Raw genomic sequence first — 26,121 nt, forward strand, 5'->3', positions numbered from 1 at the left:
ACAAAATTAGAGAATTAAAAGATATACTTTTGCAACCTTTTCCTTTCAAAAAGTTCTGAAGAAAATATGATGTATAAACTTCCAACAAGCCTTCAAAAAATTTGGATTGTTTATATTTAATACCCTCAATTTCGAACCATTATTTTTGGACAAATGAGAAGGGGGCAAATGAAGAACAATTCCTCTAACCTCATGTGAATGCTTGATCAAGTACAACGATATCAAGGAGAAAGCAAAATTTATTACAGATTCAAAAGTGTCGGTTCTAGTGTAATCTCTTACTTCCCCCTTATATATGTATTTGGTAATGATTTAAATCCCAAATGAAGCATGTCATTGTTCAACACATCACTGTGGATCTGTCTAAAATAGCAACGTGAAGCCTCGTTGTAGTCTCCTGAGTCCTGATTATTTTTCTTCACCTAAACCCTAGACAAAAGAGATGGAATCGTGGGAACAAGAACAAAACCTTCCACTTCCAAAAGAATTGGAAAATGAAAAAGGTTCCCAGAGTGAAAGAAGGGTTTTGGGGAAGAAACATAAACACATAATCAAAGAGAGTGTGGGCAGAAGCCTCATATCAAAGACAAGTGAAGCATAAATAAGCTCAAAAACTCCAGACAACTGGAGTTGTGGATGCAGTTCCTCAAGATTGAAAGCAAGGTGGCCTGTATGGGATGCTACTAAAATTCTCAAGGTTGGCCATGGTTTATTCAAGATCAATTGGATGGCCATGAAAAATACTATAAGATTATCAACCAAGACAAGAGGTGCTGATGTGTTCTAGACCTGTGGAACAGGGATAGCTGAAAAACAAAACCTATCTGAGGAATCCCTTGAATAATGATGTCCCCTTTAAGAATTGGGATTAAAAAAAAGGAGTAAAAATGAAGGTATGCATTCACATTGCTTAGCTTGGGGTATGAGAAACAGTGCTGCTTGTTGTCGTGATCGTGGAAGTCACTACCGGAACAGAACTTTGGGTGGATGTTTGAGTATTTGACTGAGAAACAGTTCCACCAGATGACAAAGCCAAGCCTGCTGATCCAGTGGATGTGCTCATTGATGAAGATATTCTGAATGATCCATGCTCCATGCTTGAACCAGGGCTGAGTTCAGGCCGCAGCTCTGATGACGAGGATGATCGTGCAGGAGTACTGATGGATGAACCCACAGGAATGGATACAACAGGCACATTAACAAGGGAAGAAGCAGATGGACTGTAAGTCAGTGCTCCCATAGGATGATCAAACTTGCATGCAGGACCAAACTTACATACCCCTCGCTGCTCATAATGGATGCAAGGTGGTGCGCCCTGATTATCAAGCATTGACATGAGATGAAAGGCTAGGCACGTAATAAAGCAGCCAAATGAATAATTTAATACACATTTAACTTTCTGCACAAACCTTAAGGGCATTTCATGATATAACTTTCTATGATACACGCATAAAAGGAACTTTCTATTATATGCCACATGAGAGCAGACTCTAGCACTAGTAAAAACAATTAAACAGAAGTAAAGCACCTGTGCAATTTGAGACAAAATCAGCTTAGACTCTGACAGTCTGCAAGGGAAAATGAAACAGCTGAGTCTAGACTGTTGAGGATGCTAAAACTTATATCTCATCTGTATCTCATCCCAGCCTCCAAAAATGTAAAACAAGGTGCAGTTTTTTATTCGACTAATCAACTATGTTTGCATTTCAACAGGTTCGGATTCAGCCTGTAAAATTTTATTTATCAGCATTTACTCACATATGAAAATAACAACGTCCAAGTCACTAAATCCTTCATAATCTGACGGCTACTTCAGCTCCTTCACTCGCCTAAATGCACCTCAATTACTGGCTCCAATATCTATCTTTTCTCATTAAGTATAATTCTACCAATTGTCGAGGAAAAGTTGTCAGTAAAACATATTATCTTAAATCTAATAAAGATTTTGTTTGAGTCAAAACACAGTTACAAAAAAGAACAGCAAAGTTAAAAACATAATGAACACAATCCAAGTGTGAGGAATCCAAAAGCTTGCCCAAGACATTTGAAGGTAAACAAGTCCCATGTAAAACGAGAGGAATTGATAGAAGACATTCATAAGAAAGAATCAAACAAATTCCAGAATAGAATTATCAGCATAATGTTCTTAAATGCATTCTTAAAGCCAAAACCAGTCATCATGCCAATAGTCACGTAAGCAGTTTGCTAAAGGGCCAAACTGACACTACCAAAGCAAAAGGAAAAGAAAAGCCAAACTAATCTACATATTGAAATGTTGGGGGGGAAAAAAAAGCCTAAGACAACCCTATTTTTAGTCCAAGACACTAAAAAATCAAATCCTTTGGCAATAGAAAATAATTCAATTCAGATCCCCTACAATTCTGAGAACTCTTGAATAGAAATGAGAAGACAATTAAAATTTACAACAACAATACAGCATACTTGGTTTTGGCATCCTTAGAATTAATGCAGAGGATGATGTGCTAAGCCTCAAGGAAATCAAAACAGAGAACACAAAGTTTTGATAACATTTTCATTTATATACTCATGTTAGAGATAATTATATCTAAAAGCAGATATTCTACATGTTGGCTTATATGTTAAAAGGTTTACAGATTTTTTGAGCTTAGGCTCATCATCTGACAATGAGCAAGCAAGACCTTGACCTTTGCATGACATTTACAGTCTATAGTTTAGTGAAACATCAGCATAAAAACATCAGAAGTATGAGTTGATCATACAGATACAAAAAAACAAAGAGGTAGCATAAGATTGCAACCCAATTATCGACACCATGCATAAGTACAAAAGCTTGATGATATCTTATGAAGGCAAGCTACTGAGAAGAACTATATTTTATTTGAACAAATAGAGAAGTTGTGTGAGCTTTTAATGATCTCATCAAAGGTCGCCTGCCTACACTTATATTTTCTTAAATGCACCTTGCACTTTAGAGGAGCTAAATCCCTTCAATAAATATCAGAAAGAATCTCTATAGTTTAGCAGATAGTGATAAAACAAAAAATACAAAGAACTGTAACCGGTTGAAGGTCAACGACAAGAAGAAACAATTAATTGACCCAAGAATAAGAAATATGTAAGAAATGACCGTCAGAAGTTCTTGACAAGGTAAAACAATATCCCTTCATATTTATACATTAATGAAGGAATTCCCCAGCAGTGTTATAGAAGAACTTAACTGAAACATAGCGTGGAAACAAAATACAAAAGAGCATCAATCAATTTTATGTATCTTAGCCATAACTCAGTATCATCTTACAAGTTACCACATCAACAAGTAACACAAACTTTCAGGCTTTCATGATTAAAAAGTTGAAATACATGTTAAGGTATATCAACAATGGAGGATTTTAAAGAGATGTATACAAATTTTAATAACTGGTCAATGATACTAAAGTTTTAGCCAGATGGAGAGAGAAGATGGAATATCAAGTTCATATCCCAAGGCATCATAAAAGAAGGGTTGAGGGTTGGTAGTTACCGGGCGCATAGGAAGACCAACAGGACTAAGGACCACATTCACATTTGGTATAATCAATTCAGGTGGATGATGATATCTGCAGGAAGGACCAAATCTACACTCCCCTGTTCTCATGTAATGCTGACATTCTGGTTGACCAGGTCTTTCTGGAAATGAATGCTGTTCTCTCTGACTGGTGCTCAAGGGGCCAAATGAGGAACCCGAAGGCTGGTAAAGTGCAGTATAGGGAGGTGCGGGTGAAGGTAGCTGGGTATTTCCATAAAGGTGCGTTGAGCCAACATTAGAGGGAGTACTAGAAGGAACTGCTGGGCTTGTATGAGCCTGTGTAAAGTGTTAAAGGGCATTGCCATCAACAAATGCAATGTAATCTGTCGAAACTGTGAAAGGAAAAGCTTGACCTACCTGATAAGGATTCCAGCCTGAAAAAGGGACAGGGGACATGACCACAGGCCCGTAAGGATTTTGGACTAATGACCCTGGTAGCAGAGGTGGTCTTGCAACCATTACACCATATTGTTGTGATGAAGGACCAGATGGAGGCTGCATATGTGGATAGAATGGTGAAGGTACTCGTACAGGTAGAGTTGAAGCTTGGGGAACTGGTAATGGCGCAGGAACTTGAACACCAGCAGGCTGTGGGTGATGAAACTTACAAGTTGTGCCAAACTTGCATTGTCCTGTTTTCACATAATACGAACACTCTTTCTCATCCTGTATTTGTAAAATGTAAGTTTGGGACAAATTATTGCCATGGTTAGAAAATACCTATCCATCCAATATCTAAAGAAAACACACAAGTATGGGCTAAACATAATGTTATACAAACCGGTCGCATTGGGTATCCATAATAATTAAGTGGAACAGGAGCAACTCCTCCTTCCTGCCTAGGATGGTGGTACTTACATGAAGCACCATATTTGCAAGATCGTGTCCTCATATAATACTGCAGTTTAAGTAAGTAGATCAAATTAATACTAAAGGCCAGCCATCAATTTTGAAGACTGCCAAAGCAGATAATAACTCAACTTCACTCTACTCTTAGAATATACAAATGACTGTTGATTATCACATTTTGTATAACCAGTATGAATGACGATGGCAAAAGCAATACTATTAATAATATTTTCCCAGAGTGTATAGCAGAACCAGATAAAGTACCTGACATACAGGCTGGCCGACTCGCTCTGGATACTCCATAACAGTCCTCAAAGCTCCTATAACCTAAACAGCATATATATGTACCAAATTATTAAAGGTCCAATCACACTATCAAATACAAACATTTTAGTCTCAGTCGAGTTGATTTGATTTTGTAATGATCCTAACACTAACTTGAAAAGCCACAGCCTGAAGGCAATCCCAGCAACAAAAAGCTTTATGAAGTCGTGCGCTCAAATATTATGTACCGATCATGAGTCATAACAAAGATCAAACCAAACTGAAGCGATGGATCACATCAAAAACCAAACGATGTCCTTTAATCTTAAAAACAGTCCGGTAATCAACCACAACAAACTTACCGCGCCACGGTCACGGGGATGATTGAACCGACACCGTGAGCCATAGCCACAAAACCCTGTCTTCAAATAGTGGATACAATCTGCCTCATAGGGCCGTTGTGGATACGATTCCCCACCAACCAATCCCAATTGCCGCATAGATTCTGCATTCGTGAAATCAAGATCAAATTCAGTATATGACACTCCGCATTCTACTAAACCCACAAATCACCATACCAGGACCCAAAATCCTGTCAAACAAGGAACAGAATTCAGAATGCAGAAGCCTACACACCCACCTTCAAGCCCTGTTTCGCCTCCGGTTCCAGTCCATTCCGGCGACGGATCGGACTGCGACTCGTCACTCGCCCGGCCGTACCGCTCCATTGTATGGACAAGACCAAACCGGACGAGAACCGACTACGCAGTAATTGGGCACAGGGAATGAGAGGCTCCGATCAAATGGGGCCGTCTCAACAGAGAACTAGAGAGAGAAACGGATTGGATTGCCTGGGAGTTTTGGACTCATACACACAGTCACAAGCACGCAGAAAGAGAGAGAAAGCGAGAACGACAGCGTCCCTGCTCCCAGTTTGGCCTCCTGCTCTCTCTCTAGTCTCTCTCACTTCCTTTCAGTTTCAAAGCGTTAATCTTTGATCTTTCCTTCTATGCCTCACTTTGAGCCTTCTCTCATTGGTCTGACAGTTTGTTGGTTTGCTCACGTACGCGCCAAACATCGCTGACATCAACGAAAATAATCTCGCTGAAATTTGTTTTTTCCGGCATTTTCTTTAAAAAAAATTGTAGGAAATAAATAGTTAATGTTACGCTTATTTGTTTATTGGCCAGCTTTACGTTTATTTATTTGAACTTACCAGAAGATGTTAAATGAGTAAGTTAAGGCAGGTCAAAATAAATAAGCGAATTAAGGAACAAAGTTTAGTGGGATGCTGGTGTCGGTCAAGCCTTGTGAAAAATCAAAAGACCGAAACGCCCTTTTTGGCGCGTGTGGCAGTAAAGGTCAATACTCTTAGATTATGAGAACGGAGTTGTCCTCTTGTATTAGCGTTAATACAAAAAGTGATTATGAGATTAATTAATCTGACTGCCATACAGGAACATAAGATAGATGCTGTTGCTTCCACGTGGCATCATGACGATCTTCCTTGGAAACTGAAAAAAAAAAAATTCTCCCTCACCTTGCAAAAATAAGGAAAATAACAGAAAATGAACCTTAAAATTGTTAGACAACAAAAAGACAGGCTAAATTTCCATAATCCCATTTATTGATTAAAATAATAAGCGATCTCATTCTGTAAAGATCTGTAAGGAAAAAAACAATATAAGTTTGAATTTTGATAAGCACATTTGTTAGGAGGGTTTTAACTTTAACATTTTTACAGGGATTAGTTTTAAACCAAAAATGACTTAATAATACTCTAAGTTATACCAAAAAAAATTCTGTAAGCCCTATGAGTTGTGAGATCTTAAAATAGGATTTTAAAATTCCAGGAAAAGACAAAAAATATATTTTTATTTAAAAAGATTTCTCAGGTTTTTTTTGAAAATTCTAACTCCCAGACGTTATTAGTTATTGTTAATAGCAAGCCATTCATATTTAGAATCATATTGAATATTGACTAATATAAAATTCATGTTAAATTAGGTTTTATCCTAAAAATATTCTAAACAAAAGAGTAACACAACTTGAAAATAAAACTTATTAAACCTAGTACAAATAGAACAATTCGCAAGTCACAAAATCATGTGAGTTTTCTTAGGCCACATGCAATTTTTTTAAAAAAATTTATATTTATTTGCATGTCTTCAAACTGAGTCACATAATGAATGATATAAACACGCACATTAGGTTTATAAGTCTAATTTATATTGACAAAAACATACAACATATATATGCATATATGGGTGATATAAAAATTCCCTTCCACGTGTATTCTAACCGACTCAACATATTTAACCTCTTATTTTTCCCTAACTTGTTCTTAAACTGTAGAAATGTATTGAAATTAATTAATATTATGTCATCTAGAATTATATTAGGATTATAATATATTATCATATCTTAGAAAAATAGATTTGAGATATTAACATTAGATTGGATTAGATAAAATTATGAGCTCTAGGTTATGGTTTGCTTATATAAAACTCATTTGCATTCTTCTTATTACGAAGGATTAATAATATTCTGAGGTTATTATTTCTCTCAATCCTTCAAAATGGGGATTGTCTCCTAGTTTGCAGCTCGTTTCGTGATCGGAATCACTCTTGGATAGTCGCGTTCATCATCTACCTTAAGCATCCTGAAGCTTTGTGCTATAGAGACTTTCTCTCTCCATGTTGCATTTTTTTTTGCATCCACCTACCTTCGTCTGATGTGCTGTCACGCATATGTTGTTGCCTTTGCAATTTGTCTGATTCCATCCCAAATTCTTGCCTTAACAGTACTTCTGGTTTCGTCCTAGATTCTTGCCTTTGTAGTACATTTAGATTCGTTCTAAATTATTGCATTCGTAATATGTTTGGTTTTGTCTAGATTCTTGCCTCACAGTCCATTTCTGGTTCCATCCAAATCCATGTTGCCCTATGTTGTTTCTGCTATCACATGCCTCCTCATCGAGATCATCTTCCTCCAACGCTGACTTCCAATCAAATGATCATTTGCAACTCAGGTAACTCACGCCCAGGTTGAATACTATAACTCACACCCAAGCTGTTACTCCTCAATTTTAGGGAAAGTTTTGAGAAGCATAAATATCCAAGCGAAATCTCCAGCTCAAGCTGGATATTCAGCTTGAGGGGAGTGTGAAAATATACTAAAATTAATTAATATTGTGTCATCTAGAATTAATTATATTAGAATATTATCTAGGATTATAGTATATTATCATATCTTAGAAGAATAAATTTGAGATATTAGAATTAAATTGGGTTAGATAAAATTTTGAGGTTTAGGTTATGGTTTGCTTATATAAAGCTCATTTGTATTCTTCTTATTCAGAAGGATTAATAATATTATGAGGTTCTTATTAGGGGTGTTCATAGCCGGCCCGTCCTGGTTCCGGTCTTATTGGGACGAGACGGGCCCGTCCTGAAATTTTTCAGAACTGGACAAAAATAGTACCGGGACGGGACGGGACACAGGACGGGGGTCATCCCGTCCCAGTCCCGTCCCAATATGTATATGTTTTTTTAAAAATATGTTATATTATATTATGAATTATATATTATTATTAAATGTTAAAAAGTAAAAACAAATAAAATATGAATCCCTAAGTCTATTTTTAGTTTTCTACTTTCGTTTCGCCCTTCCACAGTTCACTACTTCACTTCCGTCGACCGTCGCTATCTTACACTCTTGCTGAAGGCTGAAGCTCTCGTGACTCACCTCTTAGTCTTCGCTCTCAGCTATTCTCTCATCTACGAAGTGCGAAAGAGGCCGCATGAGAACAGTGCTCAGTGCTTACTAATTCACTCTACCTCTCTCGTCTCGACTTCGTCTTTTCACTCACGGTCTCACTCGCCAGTTCTAGCCTCCATTGAAGTCGCAACCTGCTTAGCTTCTCTTCGACCCCCAGTCTGTTGTCGGCATGTGTCTTTGCTATAGACTACACACTCGCCTCATCTCGTCTCCAAGCCATTCGATTTCTGTTTTCTCTGTTTCTCATACCCGTGAGTTTTCATTGCTTTTCTTGATCTTGGAGTCTTTAAAAATCCTTTTTAATATCTTTTTCTTCATCCATGCTTGTTGATTTCATCTTAATAGCCAACACGATATTTTGTCTCTTTGTATGAATATGGACTATGGATTGGCCAATTGGGATCTGTCTGATATTCTTCACAAATGAGATAGAGAAAAGAAAATCTTTTGTGAAATGAGTAAAACCCACCGTGTTAATTTGCCTCATTCGCTGGTTCTTTGAATTTTCCTGATTGTTGAATTCTTTTAAAATTTATATGTATCATTCTTTGGTTGATGGTTTGTGAAGTAGTAATATATATAATTGTCTCCAGCTAGCTTTTATTGTGAATATAACGTTGGTTATATTCAAAAAATATATGACAATTGATGCTTGTTAGTTGTTCCTACTTCCTGTCCCGTCAAGATCCATCACATGATTAACTTTGTTTTTTTACTGTCCTATTTGTTGAATACTTGAATTATCATGATGTTGCTGAGTAATAATTTATTTTTCAGTGTATCCTCACTATATATTGCACGAGCATTCAATAAATGAGTAGATATAAAGCTATCTTCATATATGTTATTGCTTAGATTGTAAAATTGTTGATATATGAAAAGTAAATCTCCTATTAGAGGCCCACATCATTTAAAATCTCCTATTAAAAGGCCCACAGCATTAAAAAAAAAAAGTACCGGGACCGGGACAATATCGGGACGGGACGGGACACGGAACAAATTCCTTGTCCGTTACCATTCATTAGGACAGAACCGGGATGGGCCCGTCCTGGTCTCGACCCGTCCCGTCCCATGAACAGCTCTAGTTCTTATTTCTCTCAATCCTTAATCCTTCAAATCTTAACATTTTTTTATCTTGAAATTTTTTATTGTAATGACATTCATACCAAAGGAAAAAATTTAACCCAAAAAAAACCAACAAAAGATCATGATAAAGCTTTTATTTGAGCAAAAAACAGAGATCATACATTCCAACCAAATCATAAAATAAGCCTGTAGATTAAAAATTTGAAATTTGATTATTGAGTGACTATTTACTAGTAAATTTCATATTTTTAATCCAATTTTAAAAATTCATAACTAATTATAAAAAAATTCAATTGAGGTAATTTGAATCTTTATTTAAAGCTCTTTCAATCATCTATAGGAAAAAATATAAATCTTGAGATAAATCTTCTCAATTTGTACTGTTTATTTGGTTAAACAATACATTTTCATATTCTCTACCCTAGCTTTGAGCAATTGTATTTCTTAGCACACACATCCAATTTAGATAATCTACCACTTGTTTTAAAACTTAGAATATGTACTAACCGTTCATCAAATTTTATGGGTAGATTCTTTCATCTATTTTATCTTTACTTTGTCACAAGTTTACTGCTTATAGTAGGAAAATTTATCACTTTACTTACATTAACGTGTTATAAACCTTTTTTATTTTGCATGCAATTATTTCAATAATTCTTAAAAAATTATCATACATCATTATACTCAGTTATACTTGTCATTCTCATCATTCATCATTATATAACATTAATGGCATATTCATATCATACATCAGCATAATAGAATTCATAACATAAATATATAATGTCATACATTTTCAGAAATTTTCGGGCATAACTTTCTATATTGTCTTTTCTAACCTGAAACTTTTTAAAATTACAACTAGTATCCTGCTAGGATTTAGCCTCGATAATCATCTCTTTTAAGGTTTTTAGCATGTCTTTTGGCCCATATTCATATCAAATTCTCACACTCAACCCCCGATACTTCGTTGGAGTCTCTATCTTTCTCGTCTCTTGATCCAAAAAAATTTCTCTTTATCATTTAATCCTTGAGAGTTCTTCTATCAATTTAGAAAATTCCCAAGACTCTTGTCAATTGGGGTTCATTAGCCTGCACATTTCAGGTGATTTCTTACACTTTTAAGATCAAAATTTGAGATGTTATATCATCGGTTGCAAGACAAATAGCAAACTCAGGATGGAGATCCTAGGCATAATAACTGAATGTTTGAGAAGTTGACACAAATATAATATGAAATTATCCCATCCGGTTTGAGTACTTGGACCACGTAAGCAATTATTGGCCTAATAAAACTAAACGTCCAATGATAAGTATTTTAGATAAACACATAGGGCATAACATTAAATTTGACTATGATACCAAGGCTTTGATACCATGTCAGAATTTGAAGGATTGAGAGTTGAGAGAAATAAGAACTTTAGAATATTACTCCTCTGGTCCTTAATATAAGACCCAATTGTTGAGTTGGTTTTGGTCCTAAATATAAGACTCATTTCTCATATTTATCAATTTTTTCTAAATTACCCCTATGAATACTCCCCCAACCACAATCAAACAGAAGAGGGAGAGAGGGTATTAAGAAAGATGATTATGGTTTTTTAGGAAAAAAATGTGTCACATTTTTTATAATTAACTAACTTACCTAATTTCCTTAATCTAATCAAATTAGTTAAATGAGTTTTATATTAAAGACCGAAGGAGTATTAATAATTCAATAATAAGAGTACAGATGGGCCTTTATATAGGCAAATTATAACCTAACAAACTAAACCTAGAATCTTATCTAATCTAATCTAATCTTAGTATCTCAAATCTATTCTTCTAAGATACGATAGTGTACTATAATCCTAGATAATATTCTAATATAATTCTAAATGACATAATATAATTAATTCTAATATATTTTCACATAAACAAACACAATTTCAATTAGAGATAGTTATATTTTTTATCCTTTAAGTTTTGTTCTCATTTTGTTTCTAATCCTTCAAGTTTTAAACCATAGATTTTGGTCCCTTAAAAAACAGTAATTCAAATTTTTATTAAATTGCAGGGACTAATATTTTAAATGAAGAGAAACTTAAGAGACCAAAACCTGTTGTTTGAATAAACTTATAATGTTTGTATTAACCCCTATAATATTATAAAAAACGGTAAAATATTTAATCAGACCATTTAATAAACTTAAGGGATCAAAATCAAAATGAAAATAAACTTAAAAAACCAAAGTTTGTATTAACCCTTATAATATTATAAAAAAAAAGGTAACACATTTAATTAGAGCATTTAATATAATACTCATTTATCATATTTATATGATAGAGAGAAAAGATATTTTTTGGTTCCAAGAAATTTTTTGTATCGATGTACAATTTTATGCTTCATTTATTATTGTATTTACTTTATTTACATGAGGTATAATGTATATTAAATAAAAATAAAGTTGAAAAATTGTTGAATTTTAAACGAGAATTAATAAAATTTAAAGTTTTTCTTGATTTGTATAAAACATATTAAAAATGACTTATAAATAGGATCATATAAGTATATTAAACTGAAAGTTGAAGGTCAACCGTAGATTGATTAATGCCCACTCCAAAATCTTATCGTGAATTGTGATTGTTACTAGTATTTTGCAATATGATGACCAAAACAAAAAAACGACAAGGCATTCGAATTGTCACATAGTTAAAATTCATGTGGATCTCATTTAATAAGACTCGTGTTATTGTTATTAATGTAGATAAAGTCAAGAAGATTTTATTTTTTTGATAAACAAGAAGATTTAATTTAGATGTCCTCGCGTTTTTTTTATTTATTTACAATTCGGGAGTTAGTTCTTGAATTTAGAAAGAATACACAAATAGAATAACAAAAAGAAAAAATCTGTTTCCAATTCGAATGAAGAAAAAAAAATATTGTTTCCAAAAATATTAATAGAAAAACATGCTGAAACACGTGCTGATTAGGATCTTAAATAATCGAAGCAAGCTTTCTCACAGATGTGACAATTTATTGATATAAACAAAGCCTCTTCCTAATTAATTTGACTAAGTTAAGCTAATTTTGGTTTTCTTATATCAATAATTAAATATGGACATAGGTCAACAAATCTCTCCAGGATTTATAGATGGCTTGTTTGATATCTTGCGCATGCTGTAATAAAAAAGGTTAGATTTAAGTTTTTCAATCAAATCAAACTTCTTTAGGTAAATAAATATGACCTATTTACTTTAAACTCCTGTTTATATACACACATAATTTTTTTTTTAACTCATGCATCTTATATGATTGTGTTTTCAATTTAGAATTCAAAATTATGACCTCATTCTTAATAAAGCTTTAACAGAGTACTTCCAATTCAACTGGGTTGTAAGGCTCTAACTGCAAGCATAGAATTGGTATCTATATTTATACATAAATATATATTACTCCTTCTTGTCTTAAATGTACTACTCGTCTTATAATAAGGACCCGAGGAGTATAATTTATACTATAAAAATAAATTTATAATTTAAATAAATTTTACTAAATTATTTACAAGTTACCTATATTAATACTTATTATTTATTCGATTGTTAAGAATTGGGCTAAATTATAAAGGCTTTAATATGTTATTCTACACATCTTAAGCATTATTAAGTTAATATTTACTCAATATTCAATTTTTATGAATTTTAACTATAATTGTGCATCACATGACGTAAAAAACTTGTGGGGATACCGCTCGGATATTTTTCCACCCCCCCAGACCGGTATCGACTCCTGGGTCCTCAGTCCCTCCCGCGCCGTCCACGGAGGTGAAGCTCTGTATCTGCATTTGCCGCCTCCCGCCTCCACCGCCCTCATTGCCTCTACCCGCCTCATAATCTCCGTCGTTGTGAACTGTGGTTAATCAGCCGGTTGAGCTGCCCTCGCCGATCGATCGAAGAGAGTACATCCGTTGTCATATTTCTGTTTTCCTTGAGTTCTCATCTTCTCTCCCTTTCGCCGAACGAGACCTTTACGATTTAAGACGAAGAAGACTGACTTTAAATTTGCTTTCTGGATTCCTTCCCTTAACAGCAATCACTAGTAGACACAAGAACCCTAAAACAAGGACCAGTAATGGGCAAGACTAGTGCAAGGTACGTGACAGCCCGAACTTCCCTTTTGTTTTCCTTTCAAATTTGAACTTCTCTATTTATCTCGGTACGCTCCGCTTCCTCGTTCTGCTCCATCTCCTTGCTTTTATCCTTGATGAATGCAGACCAGGATCAAAAGCTGAGCGCAAGTTTGAAAAGAAGCTCGAATTTTATGGCAGTAAGTTTTTTTTTTTAAAAAAATAAATTTAAAGCAGTGCTTTAACATTATACGTAATATTACATAATTTTCACATTATAGCTGTAATTTTGTACTTGCTTAAAAGTTTAGCCTGCCTGTCCATTCTTCCTATTCTATAGTATAAACGAGGGACATATTTTATGGCATGTAGGTGATAGGAATAGGGGCATAGGTCGATAGGGTAATAGTTATGTCTACTAGTCGTTGCAGGTTCAGCATGTAAGTAAAGCTAGAAGAGGCTTGTAAAGGATGTCTTTGATCATTTTGAGTGAAATATCCTTTCGTGTTTGTGGAGTTTTCCATGTGAATTTGCGTGTTTGAGACGCAGTTGTTTCCATGGGTGCTCTTATTGACTCTGCTATTGTGGAAGATAGATCAATGGGCGCTGTCATTGATCCTCCTATAATGAATATGTAAGATGATTGTGCATGTAATTGGGAAAAACTAACATTCTATCGGGGACATGCGTGAAGGTGATGATACACTTAATAAGTCTTAAAATCAATGAACGATCATTTGATTAGGCTGGAAACTTGCAGTATATTGAGGTTTAGAGACTATGATGCTATGGTCACTTAGGCAATGTGGTATTCTTTATTTTCTTGACAGGTGAGAAAATACTGGCTGAGAAGTGCAAAAATTTCCTAAATGCCCACATATATAGATACGACAGAACATATATATTCCTTTGGCTCAATCACATGTCAAGCCATTTTGACATGACTGGCCCAAGAAGTAGTAAACCACCGAGGGGAGACTAGAAACCCTTCTTGATGAAATATAGTTTAACATCTTTTTGTTGAGTTGTTTTTTGGAATATTAATGTAAAATATTTATAATTTAGGATCATGGAAGTTGTTTTTCTCTGTCGATGTAGATGGCTAATTATAGCCAGTTATTAGGTGTCTTCATTGCATTAGTGAGGTGCTTTAATTTTAAGTTTTAAACGATTACTTTTGATCCAACTGTAGTGTAGTGATTCCCCTCGCCTCTTGCAACAAGGGACACATTGCTTTAGATATATCCCCTTTGTGCATGCGCACGCACATATACCATATTGTGCTGCGTTTTATGATTTTTAAAGTGTCAAGTTGTCAATGTTTGTGTTGGGCTTGTTTTTTTATAAATTGAATATTCTATATTTTGTTCACACGTCATAGTTGGTGCTATTGAGAGAGAAGAATACAATGCATTGCTTTGATACTAGTTGTATGAGTTATTTATATATGTTGGGTATGGATTGGGCTTTTTTTGTATTTGATGTCACATCTGGTCATATGTTAACAATTCACCTTATCCCAATCCTTGATTAATGCAGAGGTTAGAGCTAGTGTTACTTCCTTGAGTGCTCAAAAGTCAATTACGAAGGTAAGAACTTTATAGCAACAGCTTTGTTCTTAGCCCTCTTGAAGACATTTATTAATATTTTAATATATGGTGTTGAAGACCCGTACCTATATGAAATCATCGAAGAACTAATTGCTGGTTTGACTAATTCACAAAGTAAAGAGCTAAATATATTATGCTATATGAAATTTTCCGGTAAAACTGTAATATTCAGAGGCTGTGATTAGTGTGACTTCTTTTGAATCGTTCTCTTCGTATGTCTAACTGATTGACCTTAGAGAATCTAATTTGCAAGTATTGGCTTGTTGTAGTTGCCTTTATTCATTTTAGTAGTCATACATACTTGCGAATTGAATTTCTCTTCTAGCAGAAGAGCAGAAACCAACAAAGACGCGAGAAGAAATTGAAGGCATATGACCTCTCCGCACTCTGTGGGTCCCTTCCTGATTTGGAGTCCCTTACTGAGTTGAAGGCGCGACGACAACCGGTGGATAACTTGAAACTAAATTGCAAATCTAGAAAAAAGATATTGTGAGCTCTTCTGCCATAGTTCAACATTATATGATGACCTTATTTGACACTTGACGTGTAACAATGTATTTGTTAACTTGTGTCTTTGTTTTTCAGAATGAAGGAACAAGGGCGGTTTTTACAAAATCTTAATAACCCTTCGTTCCAAACGGATCCCCTATCAGCCATTCATCAGCACTTGTTGAGTACTCAACCAGTGGTAGAGGAGCAACCCAAGAAAAAAGTGAACAAAAATGGATCCATGAAGAGGAAAGAGAAGAAATTGAAGGCTTTAGTTAAATCACAGAATATGGAAATGTCATTTTGAAACACTGTATTGTGAAGGTACCGTGGTAGTTTGCTTTTGGTCAGACCAATAGTTTAAGAAACATATTTTTGGGCAAAAGAAAAGCTCTACTAAGTTTTGAATGGAAACAAAATTAATCTCACAGTTCAAGTATTAGGGTTTTCATGTTAATGCAACTAACCCTTGGCAACAACCTGTTTATTGGATGCAACTAGTATGTGGCTTTGCTAATAATTGATAGCAATATCTTATATGTGGCTTTACTAATAATTGATAGCAATATCTTATTTATTCTTATTATCTGGAAGTAATGCAAGGAACATTACAATGAAGCTAGGGTCAGAGGCTTTTATCAGCATCATTCAATTTTAGTTTGTGTTAGTGGTAAAAATTTGGTCCATCTTGGTCATTGAACTTGGGTTATTCGTCGTGCTAGGGGTGAAATTTAAATGGTCCGTCATTATGCAAGTGATTGGTAAGGAATGGGATTTTAAGTTTCAATATCTAGGATTTGAAGGATGCTTGTTTTTCTGTTTTTGTTTTTGTCGTTAACTAAGTTGTCGTGGGACGGAATTAATGGAGAAGGGGAATAATGACTTGGGAACTGTAAATGGAATTTTTCCCCAATTTTTTGAGAAGAATAAGAGACTCCGAAATGTGTAACATATTTAAGATCATTTTTAATTCAAAGTGTTTTATATACATTTGTTTAAGCATCAGTTAAATTCAAGTGAAAGGGGGGGAAATGTGTCAAGTAAAATATTCGAGATGTTAACTTCATCACCTTGCTTCTCTCACGCATGCACCCGATCCCTTGTAACTTTTCAAGCTCCTTTTGGGATCCTCGCATCTATGCTGAAAACAATCGTCCATCTGACAACATTACTGAGAAATCTACTATATCTCTAATTTTTCAAACATTAACCCCTTCTAATTTTGCTGAAATCTTTTTCAAATTTTTAAAGCCAATGCTTTATTCTTTCTTTTTGGCTTTGGTGGAAACACTTTATTCTATTTTTAACAGCACTAATATTAAGCCGCCTATGAAATTCCATGAGCAAATGAGCTACCAATGGCATGAAATCCCATTGGGCTACCAATGGCATGAAATCCCAACCGACACAAAACAACCTGTCCGAACTCGCAAGATGGCCAGCCATTGGTTTTGCTATGTCAGTAATTTATAAATTTTTACAACCAACACATCCGATCATTTAGACCATAAGTTGCTCCCTTTTTTTTTCACCTTGATACATACGTTGCTCACTTTATTTATATATATTGTCAATTATTAAATGCTTATTACCACTTCTCAATCTTGCATTTGGTAGCCCAACCATCTTCCTGTCCTTCATAGATAACTTCAATGTAAACACTCAACACATTAATCCCTGGTGATAATGAAGGGAGAGGTTGTTATAGTTATTCGAGAGCTTGTAACTACATTGCATATATAGAACCCATTCTTCACACTGAAGATGCACTGATTCCCCTTTCACAGCTTGACTTTTCAGAAGACAGGAGGGTTGAGACAACAGGGGGGAAGTTTCGAGTACTTTTCTCTCAGCGGGAGCCTCAAGACAGCATTGAAGAACAAAAGCTGACAAGTCAATATCATGACACAACATTAGTTCAATATTTGTCCTCCCATCAATTTTTTTTCCTTGTTTCTTTTTTCTTTTCCAAACTTAGTATCTTCACAGCACAGCACAGAAAGATTACACAGATCTTGGTGCTCCCTACTACATCAGCACGTATCTATATCAGATGGCACAACATATTTGAAGATAATAAGAATGGAGGGGAGATGAATAAATTTAGGACAATCAAATACTCTCAATTTACAGGCCTCTCTCTCTCTCTCTCTCTCTAGCCTAAAATCTTGAAAGGAGGCAATAAAGCAAGAGGCCAATCAAATTGTATTTTCAATGAAATGAGATCAAATCACCCTGTAAAAAGCATTGCAATGGCTGGGCAGGTGGTGCTGCCTAACAAATATAAGCAGACGCGTCATAACCACTGGGCAAGCTACTGCGATTCTTCAGACCCAAACTAACCAAGCAAGAATTTGACTACGTCAGTCAGTGAAACAATGCCCTCTACACGCTTGCTACCGGCTTCCACGATGACTAGCCGCCTGACACCTGAAATCCACAAGTGAACAGCAGTTAAATTGACAAGACAGACATAATCAGGATAAAGTCTACTTCATCAATTTGGTGAAAAGCATTGCAGTAAATAAATATTGCAATTGTAACCCCTAATGTCACAACTCATGAGTGGGGCAGAGGCAAAAAGTTGGAATATTAAAAAAAAAAAAAAAAAAAAAAGCGCTTGAAGAATGAGAATTCATATGATTCTTACGGGAAAGAAGCTTCTGAACTTGGCAGAACCCATCAGAAATTGTGGGTCAGGAGAAAGATGATGGGACAATCGATGGGCACCCAAGTGGATCACAACCTACCCAAATGAGTGCCTATCAATAGGTATCAATGCTAGCAGCTGATTCTAGAAAGAATTGTATATAAAGGATTCTAACAGGCAAAGAAATCAAGTGAAGTGTCTCATAGTGTGGCCAATGAGATGCTGGCATCCCAAGGACTGTAACTAATGAAGACCAGTGTTAGGATGCCTACTTTCACATTGAATGTTGTGGATTATTCAATAGGATACACTAAATATTGCAACTATGGAACATTTATCCTTACGATGATCAAGACAACTGAAGGCTACAGTGCCAAGACGGCGTAAAAAGAAAAAAGGCAACCTCGACTGAATAGCTATTACATCATTAATATAGACAAAAAGAAAAAGAAAAACATCAACGCATATTTCATAGAAAAACAAATAAAAATCCACCTGGATTAGCCAGCCGTTCCATCACTTTATGCAGAGAATCAGATCGCAAGCACATTTGACATCTTTGACTTCTCAGTTCATAAGGCTGGTAAGAATCCTGACCCAATTGCAACGCCTAGAGATATGGAGCATACAAGAGAAAGTAAGAACTCAAGAATACAATCAAGATGACATGTTTTAATATTACTCTTGAATTTCGACAGACCTATGAATCATAATTTATAAAAACACTTTACAATTAATAACAAATTGCAAAAATCCTGATCTGAGGGCATTTAAATTGCAATTTCAAAAACAAAAATGAAGAGAAAAGTGGCTCTGAAATCATTCGCTACCAAACCGAAAGAGGAACTGCAAAATATTTCTGTTGCTCTAGACATGATGCATAAAAACAAAAACCAGGGAATCAAGGTTCTCACCCACAAAATAAGTCACAATTCCTCCAAATAGAGATCTTTTCAGCTATTATTGTTAATACTTAGCTATTGCAATGATTTTAGGATTTCCCTATGAGTACTATAAAAGGCCAAGGAGAACTGGGATCCTTCGGATTTAACAAAACACAACCTGGAAAATTTTTTTGAATTCCCAATAGTATGGCATTAGGATCTTGCTAAGGTCCCAGAAAAATTAGGCTGCTTCTACTGAAGTTCATAATATGAATTCATGACTTGGCACCGGCTTCAGCCCTCAGGCTCAGCAGAATAACCAGACTTATAAGGAAAAGATGTGGCTATTCATTCCATCACCAAATTTGAGAGCAGAACTTTGTTTATAAAGAAACAAACATAACTTGCCTGATGAACGGTCATTTCATCAAGCTTAATATGTGTATAAGCTCTGTCCTTTGCCAAAGCTGTTATATCACTGTCAACAAAGGATAGGAGAGAAGGTGAGAAACATGACAAGCCACTGTTAAGAATGAACAGCCAAGACAATTCAAGCTCGAATCCTCAATTAATTCCAGTACCTCAGAAAACGGATGAAGTATAATAATGATTTTTGAACACAACTAACCTCCGACAATATATATCCAATAATGAGTCATTATCATCGACTATTGGTATTGAACTTACTTGTGCTGCAAAAGCAGAGAACAAGATCAAACATAAGAAAGACCAAGTCATTTTTCAAACAAACCACACAATGGAATCACCCTTGTTTCATCTTAGCTGAAACATTCCCCCTCTCTTTTTGATGGTTAATCACACATATCAACGTTCTCACTGTGGGAGAAGGGACATCTACCACTAGCCCAGCATACCAGGTAAATATTAAGATACCATTCTCTATGTTGTTATCTGTTGCTGTTTGATACACAATTTTCAAGGTCAAGCAGAGAAATAGCACCTTGAACCAACAAATTTAGGGCTGAAGCAAGAGAAGCACTTGGTCTCAACATTGCCAAGGGCTGCCGATTTGACTCCCCAATTTTGGGCACCCATGTGCCCACTGGAATTGCACAAATGGGTAGTTGAAGAATAGGCAATGTATTGGTACAATGCCTGAAATACCTGCAAATGCCTGAAAAATCAATCTGGTGAGAATCGAGGATGCCAATCAACAGTATAAATAATGCTATTTTAATGACTTACATTTAAGTATTCCAGAAAGCGAAGCAAGGTGTAATAACTGTGGAAATGAACCATCTTCAGAAGATGAATGGATAATAGGAACAGTCGAAACTCCATTTTGCAGGATCTTCAAGGAAATATCCTTTAAATTATCATACGGCCCAGCCTGCAAGATAACCATAACATCATTGACAATAAGTAGTTCTGCTTTTTTTGGTTTTTTTTTTTTTGGGGGGGGGGGAGTAGTTTATTACATAACGCAAGCATTTTCCTGAACACCGGGGCAAAGTAGATATAAAAAATTTAATTAAGGGAATTATTGAGTCAGGCATCATAAATAACCCGAGGAGCAGCTTCATATGTTCATACATTAAAAAAATGAATTCGTACAATAGATGATGTGGAAGGGAGAAACTAACGACTAATTATAAAATGACAAATTTACAAGAGTCAAATTATTCTGATAATGAGAATAAATCTTAAAAACCCAGGATTGTAATAAAGTTACAGCTTATTAACTAGTAATATTCCCAGGCCGAGGAACATGCTCCTCTTCCTTAGCTTTATGCAAAAGGCATCTTTTAAATTCCCATAATCACTTGATATGCAAACTGAATTTAATTTAAACAGTTTTTGCTTCTTCTCCCTCTTTGCTAAGGTCAAGATAATAGTTGCAAAAAGAATAATTGTGAGCTTGCGGACATCATTTGAAGAGGCACAGTTCATAGATACGAATTGCAACTGCTAAGTTATAATTTTATTCCTGAAATAAGTTCTGTTAAGTTATTGACTTCAACTATATTTCTTCGCTTCCCAAAAGAAGAAAGAAAAACTGCTTTGCATATATTATGCATTCCTATCAAATAAGTGAGTGATTCATAAACAAAATAAGTTCTTAGTAAGAACCCATAATTTGCTAGATAAACACACAAGACAAAACCTATCTTCTGCACACAGTCTTCATCATGAAATCCTGCAAGCTTCAAGACAGTCACTACAGATACACCTCATTCAGACACATCAAGCTAGCATTACCCAAGCATTCCCAAAAGTACAATTAACTCATACTCCTCATTCACCACCACACAAGAGATACTATCAAATCTCATACATCTCTACATGTCAATAACTACACATTGAACCCCAAAACTGCAAGTAATCAAAAACTCAATTGTGAGCAATATCACATATTAAGGGCTACAAAAAGGCACATAATTAGCTTACACTAACAAAACGTCTTGAAAATGCTGTTCCTGGTCCATTGTTTTGTCTACTAAGATATGATTTTCCTTCTTTCCAAGCAGATATGGTATGTGTTTCAAGTTCCTCTTCTGTCAGATTGGAACCATGATTTCCAAGCTGATAATGAAACAATAACGGATTTTAATAGGCATAACAGATCATACAAACACTGGCATACATGCAATTACCAAAACTCATGCTGGTAAACTTTACAGCGAGCCTTGTAATAATAGATAGACAGAAGAATAGCTACTGGCAGTGCACAGAGCAGGCATAAATTACAAGTGTCACCAATTCTCTTCTCCACATGAACACTTCAAACAGTCAACATCCTTCTCATTCTTCTTAAGAAACATAAAGAATATTACACTGAAAATGATCCCATACTATCCCAAGTGAGGTTTTTTTTTTTTTTCCCCTAGACAGGTTTAAACTTTCCCTTTGAATCATAGGCATAAGAAGCCAGCAGCATGAGTAAATAACACATTCACGAGCATTTGATAAGATAGAAAAAGTAAAAACACCCACACAATGGGGAAAATTTAAACTCATTCAAAGAACACTCGAGAGATTGGCGAATAACACAATGTCATTGCTTTTCCAGTTTCTATAGCATATCATTAGGAGCCAAAAACATTTTCAAAAGAATAAATATGAGATGCACTAAAAGAAAAAGAGATCAGGAAAAAAAATAAATTATTTATAGTAGATGTCAGAAAGAAGGGGATGGAAATAATCTACCGTTCAATATTCTATGGTGTCTGGCATGAAAAGCCAACAGAACAAGTTTATGATTTAGTATGTTGAAGGCAGAATGTAAGTATATCCTAAGACAAAACATATTATACACCCTTCCTTTTCTTATCATGTGCTGTAATATGCGTGCATCATGTGTACGTGGTACCTTGGCCTTTCAAAATCAATACAACAATTCAACGAAGTAAGCAAATGCATACCTCTCTCAAAATTAAAATAAAATCCATAGCACTGAGAACACCAACAAACAGCCCTTTGCTGAAGTCCCAAAGAGGAGCCATAGGGATTCCCTATAAATAACCCAATTTAGAAATGATGCTTGAAAGCTTCTAATAAGCTATAAACACAAGGAAGACTACAGCTAGGCCAGGTAATCATATGAGGCAATCAAACAAGAGGCTTAATCGTTTTCCAGGGAAAATCTTCAGAAACAATTGCTTGAATTTAAAAAATAAATACAAAAAATAAAAACGTCACTAGTCCTTTCCCACCTATTATTAGGCAACAGGCAAGCAAAGTAAGGTGGCACTGGTCAAACATATTCTTACAAAATCCAAAATATCCAGTTTGCCCGAAAAGCATATAGCAGTCTCAGAAAAAGAAAGGATACCTGCTCATGCAAAATGTGAAATGCTTGTTTCACTGGCAGATCAATGTCCAAAGCAACAACCTACGCCAGGTCTCTGAGTCAGTAACGAAATTAAGCAAATTTGTGGTCGGAAAGTTTGACCAGAAGCAAAACGTAAAATCCAAAATAAAAGGTTAACGGTTAGACGTCCAAACCTTGCCTGACTCAGGAAGTAATTCATAAGCTGTGTGCATGGTCAAGAATGCAGTAATGCGCTGACGGGATATCTGGACATCAGCATCAGATATTCTTGGCAATACTTCTGTCAATGTCCCGTCTGTCAAGCGGACCTGCATCATTAGTCAGCAACAGGTTCTTGTTATAAAATGAGCAGCAGAAATCTAAGATTAAAAAAAAAGAACAAGAATCGGATGCGTGAGAGTAAAACAGAGCTTTAAACGCAACAGAATAGATGCGAACTAAAGCACATTATATGTAAGCAGGTTAAGAGAAATATGCCAGTTCATGAAAAATAAATAATCGTTCCAAATGGAAGACTTATAAAACTGAGATAGATCAGAACTACTGACTTCATGGGCATTATTGACAATGTGTGTGTAAGAATGAGTTATGGAAATATCCAGCCAGATCAAAGCCTAAGAATTCTTTTTCTTCATAAATTGAGTCAAAATTAAGATATAGCCAAAAGTCAGAATACAAGAAGCAGCTTTCACAGTATGGAAAATTCTTACCACACGTCGAAAAGCATCATTATCCACATCCATGTTTGATCCAGAAGTTAGGTCTGGTGTTACAACAGGCATGTAATTAGGATCAGTAGCCAACAAAACAGTGTTAACCATCCCATATTCTCCAGGTACATAAGGTTGATGTTCATCATGTCGCCATGCCCCATCAACAAAAAACTTGTACTGCATAAAGTAATTTATTTATAAGTAATCAACCACAACAAATCAAGGGTCATTTCTCTCAAATTGGCATAATTCCTATACATTAGTGCATATGCAGATCAGATATTTGCAATGTCAAACACAAAAGCATTACTTAGCTATTTCTGCACAATCAACAATAACAGAAATCTTCAAAAAAAAATTGAAAAAGAAAAAACGTGGCATGTCTTGTACTCTAAACCTCAGTAAAAAAATTTTCAATCGTCCCTCCATCATCACATCTCCATTAACTATGGCTTTATTATTTATATAAAGCGACTATACAAGCTGCTCTTGGCCGCAGGCTTTGCTAATCCTATTTTGCCTCAGCATGTTTTTACATGGCTTGGCTGCCAATGGAACTAATGAAGTCCAACAAATCAGACCGCGGATAAATGAACATGAAACTTTCACGGTATCACGTTAAATCTAGTTATGCCTCATCCCAGAAAAACGTTTACCCAACTTTGTGGCAACCCCAGAATCACCATGCCGCATGACGTGCACACCAAAATGCGTGACGAAGAGTAAAGCGTTTTAACTTCAGTACAGTCAAGCACAGACTAACCTGATGGTAACCGGGGGTCAAGCTATATATAACTTGAAATACAGTTGGACAACCCTCGACGGGCGACATTGGTAGAAGCTCAGACCACCTTTGGAACAAAATTTAAAGAAAATAAAAGGCATGCGCGAAATAGCATAAATCCAAGAAAAATCATCAATAAATTACTCTAAATAAACTACGGCATTTCCCCCCAAGAAAATAGGGAGAAGGCAGGGGGCTAAAATAACAATAAATTTATATGGAATTAATCGTAGACGGACCGTGTAAAAGAACCACTGAGATAGACACTTCTTCCCCCATATGGCCACACAAAACGCATCGGGATTAGCACCGTGCCTGCAACACCTCCTGTGTCCCTTGCAGAATCCATGCTCGGACTGAACATTCAACCTCAAATTAGATTGTCACCGTGAGAATAACCTCCAAGCACTCCACTTAATTGCAGCATGCCAGCTTGTTCAATTTGTATGTGACAAATTCGAGCAAATGCCGCACCAATTTAATGCACTGTAATGCCAAAAATTATCTCAAATCAAAAGGAAACCGACCTAAAAAATACCGAATTTTGATGCTTTATTCCACAATAACTCAAAAAAGATAGTGCCCTTTGCTTACTACTAGGGAATCAAAGAACATTTCCACCGGGTAACAAAATAACACTACCAATTCACATGCAAGCAACCCATTTGACTTGTAGAAACAAACCCTAACCCTAAAATCGAGAAATCACAAACGAACCAAATCAACCCCAAAGAAGTGCGAGTTTGAAAATATCCTCCGAAAGCATGACCGAAACTCTTGAGGGAAAAAATCCAAACCCTATTGAGAATCAGCAGAGACAAGTTGAGAAAATCGAGATACGAATCCAACCCTAAAAAAGGCGAAACCTTGATGAAGATGCTGAAAATTTTATCCCTGGTGGAAAAAAGGGCAATAAAATAGAACAGAATTGGGTCAATGAAGCTCTGATAAATTATCACAGTGATATTTGTTTATGAAATAAAAAAAAATGAAATTAATAATGGAGTGGTAATAATAATAAAGCGACGGTGTCTCAAACTGTAAGATGCCATGCATCCCAGGGCGTGCACGTGCGACTATCGACTATTTTCTTCTTGTTTTTGTTCCAGACCAAATTTTCTTCTTGTGGATTAACATGTGTGTGTATTTTTCGATGACACTCAAGTTTCTTTGAGCTAAGACAATCTTAATTTTCCTTTTCTCTAAAAAATTAAGTTATAAAAATTAAGTAAATAACTTAATTTTCTTAAAGAATGTAGTTAAATGCAATGTTGAATTTTCATCATATAATTAGTATTGATCATTTACTATTTATTCAAATAAAGTGAATGTTAATTTTACTTAAACTTCATGATTCATGATTTAAAGCGAATTTTGAAATCGAGTGGAGGTGCATGAGTTGAGATTGCAGCTTGTTTCATTTAACATGTGGATCCCAATTGTATTATCACAAAAAAAAAAAAAGCAACGTCACACTTAAATGAGCTTCCAAACTTGAATTTTGGCATTGACATGCTTGCTATAAAATAAAAAAAAACAATAAAAATCATAGATATATGAAAATTAC

General features: G+C 35.4%; 3 protein-coding genes and 1 long non-coding RNA gene across 11 annotated transcripts; 2 read left to right on the forward strand and 2 right to left on the reverse strand.

The window, feature by feature from the left end:
• Positions 1-615: 615 nt before the first annotated feature.
• Positions 616-12,510, forward strand: LOC114711301 (uncharacterized). Its single transcript, XR_003737136.1, has 3 exons — positions 616-707; positions 9,959-9,963; positions 12,499-12,510. It is a non-coding gene; the product is annotated as an uncharacterized LOC114711301 (long non-coding RNA).
• On the reverse strand, positions 700-5,591 carry LOC114711300 (zinc finger CCCH domain-containing protein 34-like). Its single transcript, XM_028895678.1, has 7 exons — positions 5,301-5,591; positions 5,023-5,165; positions 4,661-4,723; positions 4,329-4,445; positions 3,905-4,213; positions 3,503-3,823; positions 700-1,315 (listed from the first exon to the last, which is right to left on the reverse strand). Exons 1-7 carry the CDS (start codon positions 5,386-5,388, stop codon positions 911-913), a joined length of 1,446 nt encoding a protein of 481 aa, XP_028751511.1. The 5' UTR covers positions 5,389-5,591; the 3' UTR covers positions 700-910.
• Positions 12,511-13,282: 772 nt separating the features above from the next.
• On the forward strand, positions 13,283-16,267 carry LOC114711323 (uncharacterized). Of its 3 annotated transcripts, none has more exons than XM_028895706.1 (6): positions 13,283-13,463; positions 13,595-13,656; positions 13,779-13,831; positions 15,171-15,220; positions 15,567-15,730; positions 15,827-16,267. In XM_028895706.1, the coding sequence occupies exons 2-6, from the start codon at positions 13,637-13,639 to the stop codon at positions 16,035-16,037; spliced, it is 498 nt and encodes a 165-aa protein (XP_028751539.1). In that variant the 5' UTR covers positions 13,283-13,463; positions 13,595-13,636; the 3' UTR covers positions 16,038-16,267. The 3 variants fall into 3 exon arrangements, with proteins under 3 accessions (XP_028751539.1, XP_028751541.1, XP_028751540.1); XM_028895708.1 differs by having other exon boundaries at positions 15,570-15,730; XM_028895707.1 differs by having other exon boundaries at positions 13,283-13,656; positions 15,570-15,730.
• A 1,350-nt stretch (positions 16,268-17,617) lies between these two features.
• On the reverse strand, positions 17,618-25,502 carry LOC114711341 (sucrose nonfermenting 4-like protein). 6 transcript variants are annotated; one of them, XM_028895731.1, is made up of 14 exons: positions 25,352-25,502; positions 24,794-25,040; positions 24,534-24,621; positions 23,768-23,947; positions 23,231-23,365; positions 23,058-23,117; positions 22,648-22,737; positions 21,674-21,808; positions 20,471-20,615; positions 20,226-20,399; positions 19,893-19,956; positions 19,673-19,742; positions 18,876-18,990; positions 17,618-18,160 (listed from the first exon to the last, which is right to left on the reverse strand). In XM_028895731.1, exons 2-14 carry the CDS (start codon positions 24,916-24,918, stop codon positions 18,069-18,071), a joined length of 1,473 nt encoding a protein of 490 aa, XP_028751564.1. In that variant the 5' UTR covers positions 24,919-25,040; positions 25,352-25,502; the 3' UTR covers positions 17,618-18,068. The 6 variants fall into 6 exon arrangements, with proteins under 6 accessions (XP_028751564.1, XP_028751563.1, XP_028751566.1 ...); XM_028895730.1 differs by having other exon boundaries at positions 25,272-25,493; XM_028895733.1 differs by having other exon boundaries at positions 25,404-25,487.
• Between the last annotated feature and the right edge of the window lie 619 nt (positions 25,503-26,121).

The sequence above is a fragment of the Neltuma alba genome, unplaced genomic scaffold, assembly GCF_004799145.2.
Source record: "Neltuma alba isolate B1F8T4 unplaced genomic scaffold, ASM479914v2 tig00011289_pilon, whole genome shotgun sequence".
NCBI classification, from domain to species: domain Eukaryota; kingdom Viridiplantae; phylum Streptophyta; class Magnoliopsida; order Fabales; family Fabaceae; genus Neltuma; species Neltuma alba.